Source organism: Podarcis melisellensis, assembly GCF_964234715.1.
Source record: "Podarcis melisellensis genome assembly, chromosome: 16".
In the NCBI taxonomy this organism is placed as follows: Eukaryota; Metazoa; Chordata; class Lepidosauria; order Squamata; family Lacertidae; genus Podarcis; species Podarcis melisellensis.
The window spans coordinates 326,893-341,684 of NC_138533.1; the positions used below are offsets into that span (position 1 = coordinate 326,893).

General features: G+C 54.4%; 1 protein-coding gene across 1 annotated transcript in view; it reads right to left on the reverse strand.

Moving 5' to 3' along the window:
• Window positions 1–11,783, reverse strand: part of KIRREL1 (kirre like nephrin family adhesion molecule 1) — a 103,816-nt gene extending 92,033 nt beyond the window's left edge. Inside the window, exon 1 of the mRNA XM_081891451.1 lies at window positions 11,592–11,783. Coding sequence (XP_081747577.1) covers window positions 11,592–11,649 — 58 coding nt within the window. The 5' untranslated portion in view covers window positions 11,650–11,783. The remainder of the gene's footprint in view (window positions 1–11,591) is intronic.
• Between the last annotated feature and the right edge of the window lie 3,009 nt (window positions 11,784–14,792).

Here is a 14,792-nt window from a genome sequence, read left to right on the forward strand (position 1 = left end):
ATCTTCTTGCAGTCCATGGGACTCTCAAGAGTCTCCTCCAGACCATAATTCCAAAGCATCCATTCTTCGGCAATCAGCCTTCTTTATGGTCCAGCTCTCACTTCCATACATCACTACTGGGAAAACCATAGCTTTAACTATATGGACCTTTGTTGGCAAGGTGATATCTCTGTTTTTAAGATGCTGTCTAGGTTTGCCATTGCTTTTCTCCCAAGAAGCAGGCGTCTTTTAATTTCATGACTGCTGTCACCATCTGCAGTGATCACGGAACCCAAGAAAGCAAAATCTCTCACTGCCTCCATTTCTTCCCCTTCTATTTGCCAGGAGGTGATGGGACCAGTGGCCATGATCTTCGTTTTTTTGAGGTTGAGCTTCAAACCATATTTTGCATTCTCCTCTTTCACCCTCATTAAAAGATTCTTTAGCCTTTGCCAAGTCTTCTGCCTGCAAAACGCCCCCCCCCCGTGGCCTACCTCACAGGGGTCTGGCAAGAGCAAATCTAGAACCCAGAGCTATCTCAGTACAGACTCTCTGCCCCTTGGCACTTCGCCCAGTCCCAGGCCACACACCCTCCCTAAGGACAAAGGCCCTTTCCCAAACACCCTTCACATTCTTGGAACTGCAGTCATGCCCAGAATTGTAGCATTGGAAGGGACCCCCAGAGTCATCTAGTCCAACCCCCTGAATGGCAGCAATCACAGCCGCTTGCCTGGGTGGATTGAAACCTCTGGTGGAATCTCACTTTGTTGCACAAAGGCAAGAACCAGCCCTGTTGCTCCACTCACTTCAGCCTCTGCTCCCCTCCCCACCCCCACTGGGATAAAGGTCAAGGTCAAGGGACCCCTGACCATTAGGTCCAGTCGTGGCCGACTCTGGGGTTGCAGTGCTCATCTCGCTTTACTGGCCGAGGGAGCCACCGTACAGCTTCCGGGTCATGTGGCCAGCAGGACTGAGCCGCTTCTGGCGAACCAGAGCAGCGCATGGAAACGCCGTTGACCTTCCCGCCGGAGCGGTACCTATTTATCTACTTGCACTTTGACGTACTTTCGAACTGCTAAGTTGGCAGGAGCTGGGACCGAGCAACGGGAGCTCACACCGTCATTGCGGGGATTCGAACCGCCAACCTTCTGATCAGCAAGCCCAAGGCTCTGTGGTTTAGACCACAGCACCACCCGCCTCCCTCTCCCCACTGAGATATGGCCCCCCAAAGTTCATGGCCACACAGAGAATTCCTCCGGTGATCGGGCAGGAGGTGCTCCAACCATCACACAGGCCCAGTTCAGGATCCCCCCTGAACCTAGGACCCTCCCTGCCCCTGGCAGGCACACAAAGCAAGAGTGCCTCTGTGCATGTGCAGAGGTGCCAGCCTCTCCCCAGAGTGTTTGGTGTCCCCCATCTAGTAATCTGCTCATTTATTACAATATTATTTATTTCTTGCATTTACATCCCACCTTTTTCTCCAGGGAGCTCGGGGGGGGGGCGGGTGTGCTTTCCTCCCCTCCCCACAACAGCCCTGCAGAGTAGGCAAGGCTGAGAAGCAATGCCAGGCCAGAGGCTTGCTAAGTCTCAGTGGTGGCATCGTGCCCTTAGACAGCCTGCCAGACAACACGCACAGTGACTCACGAGGCAGCCAGCGCCCAAAGGGCCACACACGTCACCACCCGGCCTCAGGGACCTGTTGACACAGCTGGATTAATCAGAGGAAAGGCTGCAGGATCCAGGTGTCTTCCAGGGGAATCGGCTCAGCTGGCCAACACCCACCAGCCCTTCTGGGTCTCAGTGTCCCAGTTCGGAGCCCAGCGTGGGTGGGTGGGAGGCAGGAGAATGAGGCCCTGCAGCCACACAGCAGCCCTGGTTTGCAGATAGCGTGGCGGATCTGGGCCTTTGAGGGTCTGGACTTGACACCCTTAAGTTCTGGACATCATTTGTGAGTTCTAAAGCATTTTCCCTGTGGAAATGCACCAGCTTCACATTGCAAATTTATCCTAAAGGTAAAGGGGCCCCTGACCATTAGGTCCAGTCATGGCCGACTCTTGGGTTGTGGCGCTCATCTTGCTTTACTGGCCGAGGGAGCCGGCGTACAGCTTCTGGGTCACGTGGCCAGCAGGACTAAGCCACTTCTGGCGAACCAGAGCAGCGCACGGAAATGCCGTTTACCTTCCCGCCAGAGTGGTACCTATTGATCTACTTGCACTTTGACGTGCTTTTGAACTGCTAGGTTGGCAGGAGCAGGGACTGACCAACGGGAGCTCACCCCGTCATGGGGATTCGAACCGCCGACCTTCTGATCGGCAAGCCCTAGGCTCCGTGGTTTAACCCACAGCGCCACCCGCGTCCCCCAAATTTATCCTAGTATACGCTTATTGCATTATTATTATCATCACCACCATCATTAAATTAGCTGCCCTTCCCCCCCCCCAAATAATGTAATTTTGCCTAACATGCACGTTGTTTGCAAAGCCATTTTCCCCAACGTAGAACGTGGAATTGTAGAGTTGGAAGAGACCGCAAGGTTATCTAGCCCAACCCGCTGCAGAGATGGAAAGGGGTGCAGCGACACCTGGATTTAGAGCAGAGGCACCCTAGAGGGGAGGGGCTAGGACCAGAACCAACTCGGCACTCTGCACTTCACTCAGAGGCGCTCTAGCCCACTTCAGCTTCTGCTGGGAAACTCGGCTGAGGCTGCATTGCAGGCGGTTGGGCTGGATGAGCTTTGAGGTCCCTTCCAGTCTGACCGTTCTGGGATTCCACACATTCACACTTCCTCCCTCCCCCCCCCGCAAAGGAGAGCCTCTCCCCCCCCACCTCAAAAGACTTGGGCTGCCCCCTCCAACGCAGGCCTGCCCAAACACTGTGGAGACGAGTACGAGGAGAGTCCCGGGGGAGAGTCATCCTCCGCAGGATCCGTTTTGACTTGGAAGGAGAGCGGGAGGCGAGTGCGAGTCTGATTGATAGACAGCCATGGCAGCCGGAGATGGGCGGAAAGGGAGATTCGGGAGACAAGCCGAGACGGGCGGCTGGGGAGGCTGCCTGCCTGCCCTTTCCTCTCCCGTCAGCAGGCAGCACCAACCTTGGGCTCCTCTCCAGAGGTCGGCAGAGGAGGAAACGCACCGAAAACGCTCCCTTCAATCTCGGAGCCCTCACTCGACACAAAGGGAGGTAGTGAAAAGAGGCAGCGGCCCTCTGCACGAGCTCAGGGGCACCACCCACCCTGACGCCAGTGATTTCGGGGCAGAGTGCCGGCTCTGGAAAGGGAGCCCAGGAACAGGTGGGCTGGTGCAGGGGTAACTGCAATGTTGCCTGCACTGACTGGCAGCCTCAGCTCTCTAGGGTTGCCGGCAGGGGGCGTTCCCAGTCCCTCCTGAAGAGGCCACTGGCAAGTGAAGCTGGGACAGTCTGCCACCAAGTGAATGGCCTTCTTATAAAAGGATGCAAGTTTCTTTTATATATATATATTAATTTCTATTAGTTTTCCAAATTTTAACAAATTGATCCAAATTATTTAAATTTAATACAATTAAAAAATAATAATGCGGTTTCCTGCTCCTGTTACAAACATATGTCCATTGCTTCCTGATGTTGCCACTTCATTCTTCTTCTTTAATCACCTTCTCATCCTTCTATTAATTTTAATCCATCCAAGTTTCAAGTCCTCATGATCGTGAAGAAAGAATGAACTTTGGCAGGTCCCTGTTTTCCTAAGCTATTCTCAAGGAAGGCTTGAGCTGTGTGCTGCAGTAGTTAGAGTGTCAGACTATAATAATTTATTATTTGTACCCCGGCCACCTGGCTGGGCTTCCCCAGCTACTCTGGGTGGCTTCCAACAAAGATTAAAAATACATTAAAATGTCAACACATTAACAACATCCCTGAAGTTCCTTGGGAGTCGCTGCATCTCAGCCTACCTCACAGGGCTGTTGTTGTGGGGATTAAACAAGGGGAGGAGGAACCATGAATGACACCCCTTAACCGCCAGGGAGAAAAAGCTGGGCTATCTCTGCGATAAATAAATAAGCCAGCATGACCAGTGGTCGGGGCGATGATGGGACTAGTGGGGAGGACACCCCACCCCTGACCAGGACCCTAAAGCAGGCGCAGCAAAAATGAGACCCTCCAGAGGCTGTGGGGCTGCTCCTCCAGCCAGCCCTGGCCAGCAGGGCCAATGGTTAGAGACAGCAATGGGGTACAAAGTACAGCCGCAGATGTCTGCATTTCCACGCAACTCCCTGGTCTCTAGGGAGCTGAGCTCCTCCCTCTCCCCACTGGACTCCCCCAGCTCCAGATTTAGGGCAGTGCAGGCTAATAATAACTGGGTGCAAAACAATATTAATATTAATATTATTATTAATAATACCTGTTTTATATGGATACTGACTGAGAAGATGCATAAAAAGCAACTGTACCAATTATCGTGAAAATAATAGTTGGGCGGAGGAGCTCAAAATTTAGTCCTCGCTCCGAGCGCCATGTTACCAAAGTCCTTTGCTGCTCCTCCGCACCCATTCCCCCCTCCCCCCGCGTTCTGCATGCCAGCCCCCCCCCCCCGCCTCCGTTTGTTCCCTCCGAGCGAACCCGGCAGGTAAGTGGCAGGCAGTCTGCGTGGGCAGCCCAGGCTGGCAGTTTCCACACAGCACTAATCAATTTGCAGTCAGACTGCTATTATCTCCCGAGTGCCACTCACAATATTTACGCCGCTTCTTACAGGGGGTGGGCAGGGAAACCTCAGAGCGGTGGCAGAGAGAGAGGCTTCCTTGCTAGGAGGCCAGGAGACATCAGAACGTGAGGAGAGCCGGCAGGATCAGGCCAAAGGGGGCCCGTCTAGTCCAGCCTCCTGTGCCCACTCACAGGGGCCAATTGCCCCAAAGAACTTGGGAATGCAGATAGACTGTCTCTGGAGCTGGAGGTTCCACAAGGACCACAGAAGATCCTGGCTGCTGGATCAGGCCAAAGGGTCAAGTCCAGCCTCCTCTTCTCACAGTGGCCGACCACAGGTGCCTCTTTAGGGAAACCTGCAGCAGGATCCGAGCATGAGATTAACCCTCTTGTCTCCTGTGGCCAGCAGTGACCATCAATAGCTTGAATTTGTTCACTCCTCTGGTTGGGAATTCTGAGAAGCACCTAAATCTGCCCAGAGGCTGGGTGTATGTGTTTTACAATCAAGTACAGTGGTACCTCTGGTTGTGAACAGGATCCGTTCCGGAGCCCCATTTGCAACATGAGCAGAATGCAACCCGCGTCTGAGGGTCGAGATTTGCCGCTTCTGCGCATGACGTCATTTTGAGCATCTGCGCATGCGCGAGCGGCAAAACCTGGAAGCAACCCTTTCCGCTACTTCTGGGTCGCTGCAGGACGCAACCTGAAAAGATTTAACCTGAAGCAAACTTAACAAAAGGTATGACTGTATTAATTAATTTTTATAGACTAAATGAATGAAATGATATTTTGATCAATGCCCACCCCCAAGTCAATTCTCTGCAGTTATAGCAAGTGGGGTTGCTCAGTCGGTGGAGCACGAGACTCTCAATCCCAGGCTTGTGAAAGATTCCTGCTTCACAGCAGGGTGGGCTAGATGACCCTCGTGGTCCCTTCCAAGTCTAGAATTCTGTGATTCTGCGATCACCACTGCTTGGTCGCCTAGAAACTATTCCAATTCGTTGCAGGTGACCAGGCAAGAAGCAAACGCTTCCATACGCCATGGAGAAAGAGCGTGCGATCAAAACCAACCTCCTCATCTCTGTCCAAGACCCTCCGCCATGTTAATCCTGGAAAGCGTTCGCCTCCATAGCAGGGTTGCCAACATTTTTTTCCGCCCTTGCTGCTCTGCAGTTAACAACTTAACTTTGCTCTGCCAAGGAGAGATAACGGGATGTTGGGGGAGGAGGTGGAATTTTCCATCTCCTAAATTTCCGAGCTCCTGGCTGCTGTGAAAAGGCCGAGGAGCAGAGCGCCTAAAGTTGGCAACCCTGCTATCTAGCAAAAGAGCTGACCCGATCTGATATCCCCGGGTTGCAACATGGGATAGCCTTGGGGGTGTTTACTGAACCCCCGTAAAAAGAGAGAGAGTTTTGCTCTGTTTTCAGTGGTCTCCCTCCTCTACACACACACACACACACACACACACACACACAAAATTATCTTTAATCTTTTCCGTTTTAAATTTCCCCCATCCTTCCCCCTGAAAAAAAAGAGAGGAGAAAATGAAAAATAATCCATGCGGACAGAGAGAGAGAGAGAGAGAAAGGCCTCTGAAAATGAATGAATATTTCAATTTGTGACACACCATTGTGGGGAGAAGCCCTGCAGGAGATTGAAAGAGGGTGGGGTGGGGGGACGGGGGGGCGAGGGGGAAGAAGAATGACTTTCATTTAGATAAAATACAGAAAATTATTTAGCGAGAAATGAAGAGTGATGAGGCTCATCCAGCCTCGCCACACAAGCGAGCGCCCAGCCGCCCCGGCCTCCTTCTCAGCCTCAGCCGTATCTGGCCCCCCCCCCCCAGTAAACACTCACTCGTTTCTCAGGGTAATTTCAATACATGCACGGCTCCTTTGATATTCCAGAGATGCGCCTGGGTGGGACCTGGGACCTTCTGCATGCAGCGCAGGTGCTCTAACCACTGAGCTCCAGCCCTCCCACATAGGGAGCTGCCTTCTCCCCGAGTCAGGGCCTCGGGTGCCTGCACTGACTGGCAGCCACGGCTCTCCAGGGTTTCAGGCAAGGCCCCCTTCCCAGATGTGGGAGACCTTCTGCATGCAGCGCAGGTGCCATGGGCCTTCCCTCAAGTCCTTGTGATAATAATAATAATAGGAAGAAGAAGATTATTTTATTTATATCCCTCCCTCCCTCCCCAGCCGAAGCCGGGCTCAGAGCGGCTAACAACAGTAAAATAATACAGCCTCTAAAATCATTTCATTACAATGGTACCTCTGGTTACGTACTTAATTCATTCTGGAGGTCTGTTCTTAACCTAAAACTGTTCTTAACCTGAAGCACCACTTTAGCTAATGGGGCCTCCCGCTGCTGTTGCACCCCCGCCGCACAATTTCTGTTCTCATCCTGAAGCAAAGTTCTTAACTTGAAGCGCTATTTCTGGGTTAGCGGAGTCTGTAACCTGAAGCGTATGTAACCTGAAGTGTATGTAACCTGAGGTACCACTGTATAATCACAGGGAAAGTTCTGCCCTTCTGCATGCCAGGCAGGGTCCCACCCCAGCCCTGCTTCACCCCCCCCCCAGATATCTCCCCCCACATCCTTCCCTCTAACACCTGGGACAGCCGCCAGTTTGCCCCAGTCCAAATGCCTCCTTAACTCGATATTGACACTCAATAGCTATTGGCCACAATTGTTCTGTTCTCCCTCTGAATCCTAAGTGGGGAGAGGTCTTCCTTTGGCACTCAGGTCCCGCTTGCAGGTTTCTGGTTGGGGCGACTGGTTGGCCACTGTGGGAACAGGAGGCTGAGCAAGAGGATTCCCCTTTGGCCTGATCCAGAGAATTTGAAATAGTGGCGTGTGTGGTTTAAGCTCATAATGTAGATCCGAGTCCTTCCAACTTGGCGTTCCCAGGCGTCCTCGGACTACAACTCCCATCACCCACGACAACTGAACTGACGCAGGACGATGGGAATTGTAGTCTCACAGCATCTGGGGAGCCGGGGGGAAGAACTCCCACCTGGATTATATCTGGCGTAAACCATAGCTACTTTTGTGGGGTCCAATTGGATCATGCCCTGCGCCTAAACAAAGACCAGGGTTCATCAGCATCGGTGGGGCTGACCACCCCATGGAAGCAAAAAAAAGAGAATTACACACAAAACGACATCCATTCCTCTGGAACCTCCCCGATTAACACAATTTCTTCTACATGCCTTTATTTCAGAGTAATTCCCCCCCCCCGTTGGTCTCCACCCCCCCTTCTCTCCTTAAATTGGTTTAAATAGAAAGCTCTCTTTCCTGTGCTGCTCAGCCCCAGAGAATAACTCAGAAAAACCACCCAAGGGAGGAGGCCTCAGGGAAGTGGGGGGGTGAGTGGGGAGAGAGAATCAGAAACCCATTTGGGCTCTCTTTGAGAGGTCCCCCTCTCTCCCTGCATTGCAGAGGGGTGGACTAGATGGCTCTGGGTGTCCCTTCCAATTCTGAGGTTCTACGCATCCCACCCCTGCCCCCTCCCGCATTTGAAAACCCCAATTTCTCTCCTTTTCCCCTCCAGGCTATGCAAAGAGGCTGCTCCTCCCCCTCCCCCTCCTTTTTAATTATAAGGAATGTGGCCACAGAGGGGAGGAGCTTGACAACGCAGCTCCCCCCCCCCTGCAAAAATTGAGTGGGATCTCAGCCAATGAAGGGCCCAGAGATTTCTACACACACACACACACTAATTCAGTCTCTTCCTCCCCAACACACACACACAGAGCTTTCTTCAAAAGAGGATATTTTGGGGGGGGGGAGAGATTATAGCATTTTAAAGAGAAACACAGTTTGGGACCCCCACCCCATCAGAAGACATCTTTTTTCCTTTTAGCTAGGGGCTTGAAATATTGCAATAATAGGTCTGCCTCCAATGCTAGCCAGGCTCATGAGTAGACCTACCAGGTTGTATTCCAACTCGGAGAATTGTGGAGTTGCAAGGGACCCCCAAAGGTCTTCTAGTCCAGCCCCTTGCAATCCAGCCTCTTTAAAAACCTCCAGTGAAGGAGAGTCCTCCGCCTTCCCTGGGAGTCCCTTTCACAGCCAAACAGCTCAGTTCTGCTCAAGAGTAGACCCACTGAAATCAGTGGACCCAAGTTAGTGAATTGTGTGTTCCAATTCAATGGGCTTTACTCGGGAGGAAGACTAGTAGCATTGGAAATGGCTGTATTAGGTCCATTAACTCCAATGAGCCTACTCAGAGTAATAGGGTAACAGACCATAAAGAGAGCCTGCTGGGTGAGGGCAATGACCCATCCGGCCTCGGAGGGGCCAACCAAATGCCCCTTTTGGCAAACCCGCAGGCAGAATCTGAACTCAGGACCCCTTTCCACTGCTGCACATTCAGGAGCATAGCTGCCTCCAGGTGTTTAGGCAGACAATGGCCACTGGGGCAAAGAGAAGCCCAAGATGGCCTCCTTCCTCCTCTCTTAATTCATCCAGTCCTCTTTCAAAGCCCCCACTGCCTCCTGCAGCAGGGAGTTCCACAGGTTAACCATGCACCACGTGATCCTCTCACAGACGGCTTCCAGGGACCAGAGAGAGTCCTCATTATCCTAAAGTCAAGGATGTCACCACATATCCCTCCCCCCCCCAAAAAAGACAAAAATTCGCACCCGGCCCAAAGCAGCCTTGCCCACAATCCTGCCAGCCTTTGTGGCGTCCCAGGGTAGACTGCCACTGAAAGGGGAGGCTCTATTAGTATGTTGCACAAGGAACCTTCCTCTTCCTCCGTTCCACAGCAGCAGTGGCCCAAGGCAGACATCTCCTGCCCCGCTCAGCTCTACTCTGCTGGCCTTCTGCAAGCCAAGCGCCTTCCCTCCTCTTTCTTTTCAAGGTTTCACCCACCGCTGTCCACCTAGTTCAAGCACAACAGACTCCAGAACAAGGACCCAGAGCTTTTCTACACACAACACATAGAGGGCAGTGTGGTGTAGTGGTTAGAGCATCAGACTAGGGCCCGAGACACAACAGGGTTTGAACCAGGAATAACAGCTCAGCTGGTAGAGCATGAGACTCTCAGGGTTTTGGATTCGAGTCCCAGCTTGGGTGAAAGATTCCTGCACTGCAGCCGGTTGGTCTAGATGACCCTCGTGGTCCCTTCTAACTCTAAGACATCTTCCCGTCTGGCCCTGGGTGCAAATTTGGGCCCAGTCTCTATCCTTCTCGGCCTGACCTACCTGGCAAGGTTGTTGTGGGGGTTAAATGAGGAGGGGGAGACCCGGGCATGCTCAGCTTAGAGAACAAAAGGAGGGATATCAAGGCAATAGATGAGGCGGGTAAAGGGGGTGGGGAACCCGCGCCCCCCCAATGCTGCTGAACTACAACGCCCCCTTCCACCCCCAGGAATTGTGGGGAGTGGCAAAGCTCCCCCCCAACAAGCCCTTGGCAACCGCATCCCACCAGGCTGGGGGCGGCGAGGCGCTCAGCCCCCCACCCCGAATCTGCAGAGAAGACGGCGGAGGGACGACCATCAGCGCTGATTCAACTGCCCCCCCAGCGCCCCCCGACCCCTAAACCGGCACCAGGCGCTCTCACCACCCCTCCCTCATTCTCTCTCTTCTCCAGCCCCCCACCCGCCCCCCAAGTTTGGGCCGCGACGACCAGCTCCATCCTCGCTCGCAACGAGCCACAAGTCCACCCTCCAACAGCGCCCCCCAGGACCAAATCTTCTCCGGCGCGCGCCTCGGAAAGAATTCTCCCCCTCCGGCTGGATTGGGAGGCAGTGGCGGGGGGGGAGGTTTGGGTGCCTGGGAAATCCCCCCCATCCTAACCTATTCCCCCTCCCCCTCTCCTCCCCCCCCCCGCTTCACATCTCCTCCCCCGACATGTTTTTAACTTTCCTGGAGGCTCCAAAAATGAAAAGGGGAGGGGAAAAAACACATTTCCCTCCTCCTCCTCCCCCCCCCCGGGATCCCTCAAACATCGCCCCCCCCCGCGCGCACCCTGATCGAGTCACTTTCACTTTTTCCATCTCTCTCTCTGCCCCCCCACCCTTTCGGCCTCAACTTTTTCCCCACATCGGCCAACCCCCCCCCCCCCCGAGTTTGGCTTCCAAGTGTGGGGCGGGTGTGAGATGGAAGAAGGGAGATGGGCTTTGTTTTGGGGGGTGGGGAGGGCTGCTGGCTCGTCTCTCTTTCCGGATGGAGGTTACTCGCGAGTCAGGATCTCCTCCACCGCCCCGCAATCAGACAGAGTTCAAGGCTCCTTCCTCGCGAGTAACGCGGTCTTTCGAAGGCTGCGGATTGCCTGGGAGCGAGGAGGATCGGGAGAAAACGTGGCTGGATCCGCCGCCTTCCTCGCCCGCGATGCGCCAGCCTAGAGGACCGATCCGCCGCTCTGATCCCGATCCTACTTTTTTTGGGGGGGAGAGTCAACTTCGCCCTCGCCCTCCAAACAGGCCCGATCCTTCCCCCCCCCCGGATTCTTTAACGCTCGTTTGGCTCCCGCCCCGGCCGCAGAATCGGGGCCCCCGTTTTTAAAATACCTCTCCGCCCAAAAAACCATCAGCTTCCGCGGAGTTTCCCCTTCTGTTTACACCCGTTGCAAATCCGAAGCGGGGCCGGGAGCGACTCTCATTCCTTCCTTCCGCCCCCCCAAACTCCCCTCCTCGGAAGCAACGACGCTCATCCCCCCCCCCCATTTCACTCCGACTGCACCCCCTTTCCACGATTAGCACTGCAAATACAACCCCCCGTGGGAACGCGCCTCTCCTTTCTGGGGGTGTCCTGGCTGGGATCCGCTCCACACTTTTCCTAAATCTCTCCCCCCTCCAAGTTTTTCTCCCCAGGAGGGAGCGAGAAACCTCGCCTCTCCCCGGAACAAGGCAGCCTCGGTTCTGCGCTGCCGTCGAGGCGCAAAACAAGCGAGAGAAAAGTCTCTCTCCGCTCCGAATCGGGCTCCGGATTTACCTTGGGCGAAAGCGGCGTCGGCTCCCGTGAAGGCCCACAGGACGGCCAGGACCAGCATCGCTCCCGGAGGGCCGGCCGGGTCCGTCGCTCGCTCGCTCGGGGCTCCGTCGTCCGCCCAGCAGCTCCGCCGCCACCAGCAAGTCCGGCGGGGGACCCGCTCCGCTCCGGCTCCGGCGCCTCTCCTGGTAGCACAAAAGGCGGAGGAAGGAGGAGGAGGAGGAGGAGAGAGGGAGGGAGGCAGAGAGGAGGGAGGGAAGAAGGAGCGCGCCGGGAACCACTTTGGGATGGAGGGAGGAGGAAGAGGAGGAGAAGAGGAGAGCGGAGCAGGCAGCGCCGGGGAAAGGGAGAGAGGCGCTCCGGATTGGCCTCCGAGGGAGGAGCGGGCGGAGGAGGCGCCGAGGCGCAACCCGCTTCCCAGCCAACTTGGGCAAAGTTCTGGCACGTGTGGACGCGGCTCGGCAGGGGAGGCCCCGATCCGGATTTACTCCCGTGTAAAGGTTCCTCAAAGGGACGCGGGTGGCGCTGTGGGTTAAACCACAGAGCCTAGGACTTGCACAGCAGAAGGTGGGCGGTTCGAATCCCCGCGACGGGCTGAGCTCCCGTTGCTCGGTCCCTGCTCCTGCCAACCTAGCAATCCGAAAGCACATCAAAGTGCAAATAGATAAATAGGTACCGCTCTGGTGGGAAGGTAAACGGCATTTCCATGCACTGCTCTGGCTCGCCAGAAGTGGCTTAGTCCTGCTGGCCACATGACCCGGAAAAACTGCGGACAAACGTCGGCTCCCTTGGCCTGTAAAGCGAGATGAGCGCCGCAACCGAAGAGTCGTCCACGACTGGACTTAACGGTCAGGGGTCCCTTTACCTTTATCTTTAAAGGCTCCTCAGGCATAGGCCTTACAGATGGGGCTGTTGGGTACGTTGGCCTTCTCTAACCTGGCGCCCTCCAGATGTGAGAATGACGGAAGGGAAGAGACCCTCAGGGTCGTCCAGGCCAGCCTCACGGAGATGCCATGTGGTTGGATGGCAAAGGAGCGGAGGGATGATGAATTCAGCCTCTGGGGTGGTCGACTTGGGCTGGCAGCTGCTGGCCTGGGTTCCAGGTGGCGCTGCTGGTCCTTCCCTGCTTGGAAGCAGGGGCTTTCTGCCTGGGAAGCAGCTGCCCTGCCTGCTGAGCTGCACCTTTCTTCCAAAGAAATAAAGTAAGATTCCAGCCCTCATGGTTCTAAGTAAAGGGCTGGTTTGAACAGGAGCCTAGGAAGCTGCCTTCCCGGGTGGGAGGAAATCCATGGATCTCAATGGCAGCTACTCCCGAGTAAGCCTGCATGTTCGCCAGCAGGGAGCATGGGGCATGTCCAATTCTCTGTGCACAAAGCACTCCCTGTGCAGATCAGCTGAGGATCAGTCTGATGACTGGCAGGAAACCCAGGCCTACGTTTCAAGGGTCAAGGTTTGCCTTCCTGGCCCATTTGGATCCAGAATTGGCCTCCACAGTCACTTACGGACTCATTGTTAGAACCGTGTTTATGGAAAGCAATCTTTCTTGGCTACGAGGGATCGCCAAAGAAGAAGAACTTGAGAGCAAAGTACCTTCTTGATGTTCGTTTGTTTATTACTGGACTGTTGTTGTTGCTGAGTCGTGTAGTTGTGTCCGCCTCTTTGTGACCCCCTGGACCAGAGCACGCCAGGCACCCCTGTCTCCCACTGCCTCCCTCATGCTGGCAGCTTCGAGAACACTGTCCCACCTTCTCGTCCTCTGTCGTCCCCTTCTCCTTGCGCCCTCCATCTTTCCCCACATCAGGGTCTTTCCCAGGGAGTCTTCTCTTCTCATGAGGTGGCCAAAGTCTTGGAGCCTCAGCTTCAGGATCTGTCCTTCCAGTGAGCACTCAGGGCCGATTTCCTTCAGAATGGAGAGGTTGGATCTTCTTGCAGTCCATGGGGCTCTCAAGAGTCTCCTCCAGCACCATCATTCAAAAGCATCCATTCTTCGGCAATCAGCCTTCTTTCTGGTCCAGCTCTCACTTCCATACATCACTACTGGGTAAACCAGAGCTTTAACTATACGGACCTTTGTTGGCAAGGTGCTGTCTCTGCTTTTTAAGATGCTGTCTAGGTTTGTCATTGCTTTTCTCAGGACTACTCCACCTTTACAGGACTACTCCACCTTTTTTCTCCAAGCAGGTCAAGGTGACTTCTCCCCTCACCCATTTTATCCTCTCAACAGCCCTGTGAGGTAGGTGAGACTGACCCAAAGTCACCACAGTGAGCTTCATGGCCGTTGGGACCTGGGTCTCTCCCAGATCTTAGCTCAACACCCTAACCACTACACTGCACTATCTTGCTTGGAGCGGGTGACAATCAGACATAGGGGTTCAAGTCCAGGTTCCTAGGCCCATTTTACTTGAGAGTAAAGCACCTTGATGTGACTTGATCAGAAGGTTTGTGAGCTTTCTTTGTGGGGCAGGGGAGAAAAACCATGGTTACATTCCTGAGTTTCCTGGGAGTAAGTCGTCTCCCCCATCACATTTAAAAGACACCTGGGATCTGGCTCTGGAGCCCCGTGTTGCTTTCAGACAGGAGTTCCCTGGATCATTTGGGGACGGGGGTCCAGGCGCCATCTGGGTTGCCGAAATCTGTCTGAGAAGTTTAGTGATGATGGGCGTCTCTTGAGGACTCTCCAGGCATCTCTGAATCACCTCCAGAGGCCGAAGGAGGCAGAGAATTAAGACATTCGGCACAGACAAAGGTTTCTTCCAGCTGAAGGCAATTCAAAGTTTATTTCCCTCCTTGCAAAGGCAGTTCTCTCGCGCTCTCTCTGACCTCCCAGAGGGGTTCCTGCACAACCTTTCCAGTACTTTGTGCTGGATTTTCACCATAAAGGGGCTTCCCTGGTTCTGGGACCAGATGCCCTCTGAACTGTGTGGCTCCTGGAGGCAACTGGAGGGTGACTGGGGTGCGCATGGCGAGAGCAACATTGTCCAGTATATCTGAAGGAGCTTCTCCACCCCCATCGTCCTGCCCGGACACTGAGGTCCAGCTCTGAGGGCCTTCTGGCGGTTCCCTCCCTGCGAGAAGCCAAGTTACAGTGGTACCTTGGGTTACATGCGCTTCAGGTTACAGAGTCCCGCTAACCCAGAAATAGCGCCTCAGGTTAAGAACTTTGCTTCAGGATGAGAACAGAAATCGTGCAGCGGCGGCGGCGCA